Genomic DNA, 8,119 nt, shown 5'->3' with positions numbered 1-8,119 from the left:
TATTACATATTTTCCTTTTTAATCACTTTGAATGATAATATATAACCGTAATTCATAATCCATAATTTATAATCTATATCTATATTAGTATTTATTGTTGTTATGTTCTTGTTGAGGCACATCAACGTAGCATTTTGGTCCATTATGGTCTACTTCAGTCAAATTATATCCCTCTCAATCCAGTTCGGTCTACTTCATTACATTGCGGTCTAATTTGATACATTTCGGTCCACTTCGGGTTTCGGTCCATTATGGTCTACTTCAATCCATTTCAGTCTCATTCAATACACTTCGATTTAGTTCAGTCCACTTTAGTCGATTATAGTCTATATCGGTCCATTATGGTCTATTCGGGCCATTTCGCTCTATATAGGTTCACTTCAGTCCATTTTGGTCTTTTCAGTTTACTTCAATCCAATTTGGTCCTTTTCAGTCCACTTCAATCCAGTTTAGTCACATTCAGTTCATTTCGGTCCATTATGGTCTACTTCAGTCTATCCCATCCATTTTGATCTATATAGGTCCAATTAGGTCTACTTTGTTCATTTCAGTTCACTTCAACAATGCTTTAGGAGGAGGGTTTTCCTTCTTCTTCTTTTTTTTTTTTTTTTTTTTTGAGATGAGGAGTTTTAACCTATGGTGCTAGAAACAATTTCCAACTACACATTACATTATTAACAAAATATCTTGCTTTATATAATAATTGAATATGAAATGCATTATGTTTCCTATAAAAAAAAATTACAAAATTTAAAAAAATTTCAAATAATAAACATAGATAGCTTAATTTAGAAAATATAATATATTGTATCAAATACTTAATTTTAAAAACGGTTTAAGACTAACACTTATACTCATCTACTATTTTCATTTTTCATTTAACAAAAAACAAATCGTTAAATTTTTCAGAGCATCTCCTAAGTTTGCAACGAATTTTTTTTTTTTTTTTTTTTTTTTTTTTTTTTTTTTTTTTGACTTCTTGACAGTATGCACCTGAGCTTCAGATTCCTCACAAATTTAAACACCACCACTTTATTTATTTTCTAAAAAAATTTATTTTGGCTTATTTATGTCTTCAATTTTCTGTCCGATTCTTTGGTCAGCCAATCATTTCATGCGACATAGGTACCCGTATGCTTCATTACTTACAACTATTCTTAAATAGTTTGTAGTGCCATTACTTTTAGCTAATGTATGTGTAAAAACGTTGGATTTAGCATTTCTGTCTTTAGAGATTAGTCAGCAATCAGCATATATAGTAGAAGCAAAGAGACTGAGAAAGAGAGGGATAGGTTTGCTTACCAATAGAGTGGAGAGAAGTGAATAAGTGATAGAAAACCCAGAGACCACATCTATAGTTACAGAGTTGTCTTCGCCTATTCACATTATGATATCATGATCTCTAAGACCCAATTTTTATTTTATACTGTATATAATATTTATACCACTTGTTTTTACGAGGTGATTAAATTTCATCTTGCAGTATATTGTTTAATATTTTATTTTAAGAAAAATTAAAACTTCTTCTTAAATGAAAAGGTCAAATTACTCCGATTGAAATTCACCACCAAATGTTATAAAAAATTTGAAGTCTACCCTTTTTTTTTTGAGAAAGAAGTACTACCTAAATTCTTCAATTTGAAACCTTACTAAGGAAATTCTAATTAATAAAATTGATATCATTTTCCTCTTATCAAAAGTGTTATCTAAATCAATAAAATTTCATATTGTTAAAAAATATTAATAAAGGACGTCTATATTATGACTTTTTTTTTTTTTTTGAGAAACGACATATATATTATGACGTGTTATCTTTTCATAATTTTTTTTTCTAGTTTTTTTACATAAAAAAAAAAAATTATTATGACTTTTTTTTTGGTTAAAGAGGAGCTGCAATAAAATTAACTAGCCATAAACGGCGATGTTCTGGCTGAAAGCCTTAGAGTATACAAACCATTAGCATCCGCATTTAAAATATTACAAAAGTCATCACTAGGCGGTGCATTAAGTACAACAAAATTTCCAGAGAAGGAGCAGCCAGCTCTAGCGAGATTATCGGCGCATCTATTTGCCTCTCTAAACACATGGGTGATCTTGACATGCTGGATTTGCTTCAGGAGGTACCTGCAGTCATTGAGCAGAGCAGCACATGAGTTATTAATATCTTTCTTAGACTGCACAAGATTTACAACAACTTGAGCATCTAATTCAACATGCAGGTGGTTAATACCAAGTTGGACTGCAAGCAACAGCCCATCCCTCAAGGCCCAAAATTCAGCAGCCACACTTGTAGCCAGCCCAATATTTCTCATGTATCCCATAACCCACTTCCCATTATGGTCACGGATGATACCGCCCCCACCAGCACTTCCCAAAAGTCAACAAAATTATTATGACTTGCTTGAGCATGAAATGTTCTTCTTTCTAGATAAATGCTAGTTTAATAAAAAAGTTTGCTCTTACACATCAAAATAGTCCACGTCACTCCAATATACTTCACATGTTTTTTCACCACGTGGATCACTACCAATTTTTCTTTTTTTCTTTCAAAATTTTAATATTTATAATCCCTTACTCCATTCCTTAAAGCAGGAATGGCGGCATGGTTAACTGCTAAAGCTGGCTTTGGAGGCAGGAATCCAGAGGCTGATTGTGGATTTGGATGCGAAAGTGGTGGTTGATCTTGTTAAGTCTAATGCAGTCACTAATAAACCTTATGCCCCTCTCTTACACGATTGCAGGTGCTTATTGAGAAGATTCCTTCAAGTCCAAGTGACACACGTGTATAGAGAAGGCAATAGATGCGCATATGCGCTTGCTAGATGGGGTGGTACCATGGCTGAAGTTTTTGTTGTGTTTGATTATCCGCCAAGCCCTGATATTTTGTATTTAGTTAATTTAGATACTGCTGGCATGTATGTTAATAGGATAACTGAAACTGATCTCACCTCTAGCGTGAGATAGTCTGTGTTTTGTAGTTCTTTTTAACCAAACAAAAAAAAAAAAAGAACATTAAATTTTTACAAATACTTCAATATTAGAAGAGATAAATTCATTCCTAAAAAAAGAAAAGAAAAAGATAAATCCTATGATTTTTTTGGTGGTCTGGAACCCAAGGAATTCATTTCACTTATTGTAATCTCATACCCAAAAAATATTAGAGTTACTATAGAAGATCCTCTATTAAGACTTGGTTTGAGATCCGCTTATTTTGTTAAAACTGAAAACTTTTTGCTGAAAGTAGTATAAATAAAGGTAAAAGTTAGCTGAAATAGTACAGTAGGACTCATGAATAATATCAAAAAGTACAATAAGACCCATGAATAGTAGCAAAAATAAGCTGAATAGTAAAATAAGTTGACAAAAATAATTCATGCCAAACGCACACTAAAAATAAAATATTTACAATATATATTTTTTTGGAGAATCAAAATATTTACAATATTGTTTACTTTATCATAATTAAAATCTTTGCACTTTTTTTAATGACACTTGGAATCTCTCTAAGGTTGGGCCCTTTGAACCCACTCTTATCAAATAAATTCCAAATGCACAAAAACCCACCTAGCCCCATGCATCATTTGAGTTTGGATAAATTCACAGCTAGAGGTTGAATTTAGGACATTTGGATTTACAACTCATCCTAGTCCGCCCCTTAGTCACTAAGGCAACACATTGGTATTTCGATTCCTTTAGTAATATTTAAATCAACATATATATATGCCATCAAAAACATAAGTTCATATGTAAACCTGTTATGAACACATAATTTTTTTTTATAAAAAAGATAACATATAAATGGGGTCCATACCTGCATTTATGGATAGGTGCAAAGAAACTAAGATAGGTGGTATTGAAATTGTAATTACAGATGATAAAAGAAAATCAATAACAGCTTTCGCAAGGAAAATTCCTATGACACCAACCTCATAGGTGATGGAGAGTGTGGCTATCAAAGAAAAGAGTTATAGAGGTTATTAATAGAAGGCGACCTTTCCACAAATAAGACATCATCGTTAAAGACATCCTTTTTTGGAAGAAACAAGTCCCAGCTCAAGGCTTTAACTTACCAGTCGAATGTGTAACAAGGCTGCCCATAAGGTTGCACAATATGCTTGTAAAATTCTAGACTTGGAAACTTGGTTGGAAGAGCCACCACCATGATTGGAATTTGGAGGCTATAGTCTATCAAGAGAATTATTGTATCATATTCTCTACGCCTGTCACAAAATCCAAGCTCCAAATACAGTCAAGGAAAGTTCTCTCTCACCACATTGGCTACAACTAACAAATTACAGGAATTACTATTTTCTAAACTGTGTCAGAGGGCCAATGTTGTGTGTGTTTGGGTTGCTTTGTGGCTGGATTTTTCTCACTGATCAAGGCGAAAAAATGGTTGGTGTAATTATTTTACTTCAATTGGGCTTTTCTAGTTAGTAGCTCCCTACTTTACCCAGTTTCATTTTTATTTTTCCTATTAAAACCTTACAAATTCAATTGCGTAGCTGTAATGCTGTATGATGAAACAGATAATTCAATGACCAAGCTATGGGTTGAAGGGGTGAAGCTTAATCTTTATCAGTTGACCGTAGACGTTTTCAAAATTTCCAACCGTTGCTGAACAAGGCCAAATAACTAGAAAGAAAACACTAGAACAAAAGGTTTTAGACACAATTTAGTCAAAATAGGAACACTGGTGACTCAAATTTAGAGTAGTTGCCTACAATCTCTAATGGGATTGCAGATTCTCTCGAGCCAATTCAGCTTGTCTTGATATTGTTTTAAATCCACAACCCGGATGTCATCTAATGACCATTGAATCACATGTTCAACAGCATCTTTAATCTTTTTCTGAACTTCAGGGTCAAGCAAGGTGCCAATCATCTTGTCATTGATAGCATTTCTCATGTCATAGGCATAGTTATCCAAATCTAACTTAGCCTTAACCTTCTTCCTGTGCTCATCATCTTCATCCATATATGTCTTTGCATCACAGACCATCCTCTCAATCTCTTCTTTGGACAGTCTTGACTTTTCATTGGTAATAGTGACCTTCCTTGTCACACCAGTGATCATATCCTTAGCTGAAACATTCAAGATACCATTGATGTCAATTTCAAAACAAACTATTACATAAGCAGCACCCCTGTGTGCTGGAGTAACAGGAATCGTAATTTCTCCCAACAAGTTGTTATCACAAGATCTTGCTCTCTCACCCTCGTAAATTTGGAACCATATAGAAGTCTGGTTGTCAAAGACAGTGGTGTAGTCTCTCTCCTTCTTGGTGGGAATTGCGGTATTCCTTGGAATCAAAACAGACATCTCTAATCCATCAAGCTCTACACCGAGGGACAGAGGGGTGACATCTAAGAGTGTTATCTCTTGAATTTTCTCATTACCCGTTCCGGTCAAGATTGCAGCTTGAACAGCGGCTCCATAAGCCACAGCCTCATCCGGATTAATGCTCTTGCAGAGCTCCTTCCCATCAAAGAAGTCCTGCAACAACTGCTGCAACTTGGGAATTCTGGAAGAGCCACCCGTAAGAACAACATCATCAACTAAACTCTTCTCCATCTTAGCATCAGCCAAACATTTTTTCACAGGCTCGATACACTTCCTGAACAAATCAATGTTGAGTTCAGCAAATTTGGCACGATTAATAGTTGAAAAGAAATCAATACCATCATATAAACAATCAACTTCAATGGTAGTATCAATTGCAGAAGAAAGAATCCTCTTTGCTTTCTCACAATAAGTTCTCAACCTCCTAAGAGCTCTAGAGTCTCCACTAATGTCCACCTTATGCTGCCTCTTAAATATTTCAACAAAATGCTTTACCATTCTGTCATCAAAGTCCTCACCTCCAAGATGTGTGTCTCCAGAAACAGCCTTCACTTCAAACACACCCTCTTCAATGGTAAGTAGTGAGACATCAGCAGTACCACCACCCACATCAAAAATCAACACGTTTCTCCTGCCAACCCTACCTGCCATCTTGTCAAGACCATAAGCAATGGCTGCAGCAGTTGGTTCATTGATTATACGCAGGACATCCAGGCCTGCAATGCTTCCAGCATCCTTTGTGGCCTTACGCTGAGCGTCATTGAAGTAGGCAGGGACAGTGATAACCGCTTTATTCACAGTTGTGTCTAGGTACGCCTCAGCAATCTCACGCATCTTTGTCAGGACCATAGACGAGATTTCTTCGGCAACAAAGAGCTTCTCTTCGCCCTTATAGTTCACCATGATCAGAGGCTTATTACCAGGACCTTCAATGACCTTGAATGGCCAATGTTTGATATCTTTCTGAACCAAGGGATCACTGAATCTCCTGCCAATCAACCGCTTCGCATCTGCATAAACAGTAGAGGTTAAAACTATTTGACAACAAAGAAGTACAAGAAGCAGCAAAATTCAGGAATGGAAGTGGAAATTTTATAGCTAATAAATATATAAGCCAAAAAATATATATCAATAGAGCTGTTGATAACATTGATATTTCACATTGAAGTTTTAGATTTGATTACTGCTGATATATAATAAAAGTTTGGAAATTTTAAACTGAGAACCTTAATTGAAGTTTAGTCAACTCCAATTACTTAGCAAGTAATATCATATTCGCAACATTTACGCAACAAATTCTAAGTGAGAAGCTATTACTAGCTGTTGCTGGTAGGTGAAATTGTTGTAGATGTAGCATTTCTCTTACTAAGCCATGTGATATGCCATAAGAGTTGGTATTTAATGCCTATTCAATACACGTAATGGTTATTTTAACAAAATTTGACTACATATTTGGTTGTAAACTTAGCATAACTAACAATAGGAAGAAGAAAAATTGCAAAGACACAAATTATTACAAATATTAGTTATTACTAGGTTTTTTTTTTTTTAACAAATTATTACAATTCCCATAATATTCTTAAATTTAATTCCAACTTCATCAAATATAATTCTCAAAATATCAAAACCAATCAAACTAAAAACAAAAAAGGTCACGTTCGGTTAGGTTGGGTCAGAATGTCAGATTGGTTTTTTTTTTTTTTTTTAACTTTAAATCTAAACCCAACCCAACTCGAGGCTAACCCATCAATGATCAACCCAAAAACAACTTGAGCTAGGTCGATTTTGTCTGATAATAGTGAGTTTTGGAAGCTGTGACAAATAAAAAAGAAAAAAAAAAAGTTTACAACAAAAAACAGAAAATTAAAATTAAAAAAAAGAAAAGAAAAAAAAAGAGTTTACAACAAAAAACAGAAGAAAAAAAAAAAGGTTTGGACTTTGGAGAATAGGATGAATACCAAAGATGGAGTTGGTAGGGTTTCTGGCGACTTGGTTCTTGGCAGCATCACCTATCAATCGTTCTTTGTCATTAAATGCAACATAGGAAGGTGTCATTCTGTTTCCTTGGTCATTGGGTATTATCTCTACACGATCATTTTGCCACACTCCCACGCATGAGTACGTCGTCCCCAGATCGATACCTATTGCAGGGCTCTCTCCTTTGCCACCCATAACAAACACCCTACAGTCCAAAATACCTTTCCCAATTGTCTGTCACTGGAAGAGATGTACTACAACAGAGTCTATATCAATATGTAGGGCAGTTTCTCAAAAAAAAAAAAAAAATGTGTAGGGCTCCACTCTCTTTTACTATTTATCTTTTCTTTTTTGTAATACCCTTTTAGAGCACCACAGCAGATATGCTATATTTGTTAAATGCTAAATATTTGACACATTTGACATACCAAATATCATTTGACCCTATTTATCAGATGTGTTATATCTCATATTTTTTGCAACATGTTACAGTAGAGTCACAAATTTGTCACGGTACGAGTGAGCGTGGCACATGGATTTATTATTTTTTTATTCTTCTTTCTCTCTCATCTCTCCGTCAGTCTCACCCTCAAACCCCAATCCTCTCCTCTCAAACCCCAACCCTCACTGCTCTTCCACGCCGACACTAACAATCGAGTCTGGGATCGAACTTGACAACTAGTTGGATGCTAAAGACACGTTCTTCAACGAAATCAAGTCCCCAAACGAAGTGGGTATTTCACCATCAAGCGCATTTGATGAAAGATTTAAAGACTCGAGGTATGCATTTAGTGTAACC

The 8,119-nt window shown here is 34.8% G+C and overlaps 1 protein-coding gene across 1 annotated transcript; it reads right to left on the bottom strand.

The window, feature by feature from the left end:
* Window positions 1–4,650: 4,650 nt before the first annotated feature.
* On the bottom strand, window positions 4,651–7,615 carry LOC126696960 (heat shock cognate 70 kDa protein-like). Its single transcript, XM_050393737.1, has 2 exons — window positions 7,302–7,615; window positions 4,651–6,353 (listed from the first exon to the last, which is right to left on the bottom strand). The coding sequence occupies exons 1-2, from the start codon at window positions 7,513–7,515 to the stop codon at window positions 4,708–4,710; spliced, it is 1,860 nt and encodes a 619-aa protein (XP_050249694.1). The 5' UTR covers window positions 7,516–7,615; the 3' UTR covers window positions 4,651–4,707.
* Between the last annotated feature and the right edge of the window lie 504 nt (window positions 7,616–8,119).

The sequence above is a fragment of the Quercus robur genome, chromosome 8 (assembly GCF_932294415.1).
Source record: "Quercus robur chromosome 8, dhQueRobu3.1, whole genome shotgun sequence".
Classification (NCBI taxonomy): Eukaryota; Viridiplantae; Streptophyta; class Magnoliopsida; order Fagales; family Fagaceae; genus Quercus; species Quercus robur.
This window is presented reverse-complemented; position numbering and strand designations above follow the sequence as displayed.

Coding starts and splice junctions, on each gene's coding strand:
- LOC126696960 (XM_050393737.1), bottom strand. CDS start 7,515: ATGGGTGGCAAAGGAGAGAGCCCTGCAATAGGTATCGATCTGGGGACG. Junction 6,354..7,301: donor CCCTACCAACTCCATCTTTG/GTATTCATCCTA, acceptor CTGTTTATGCAG/ATGCGAAGCGGTTGATTGGC.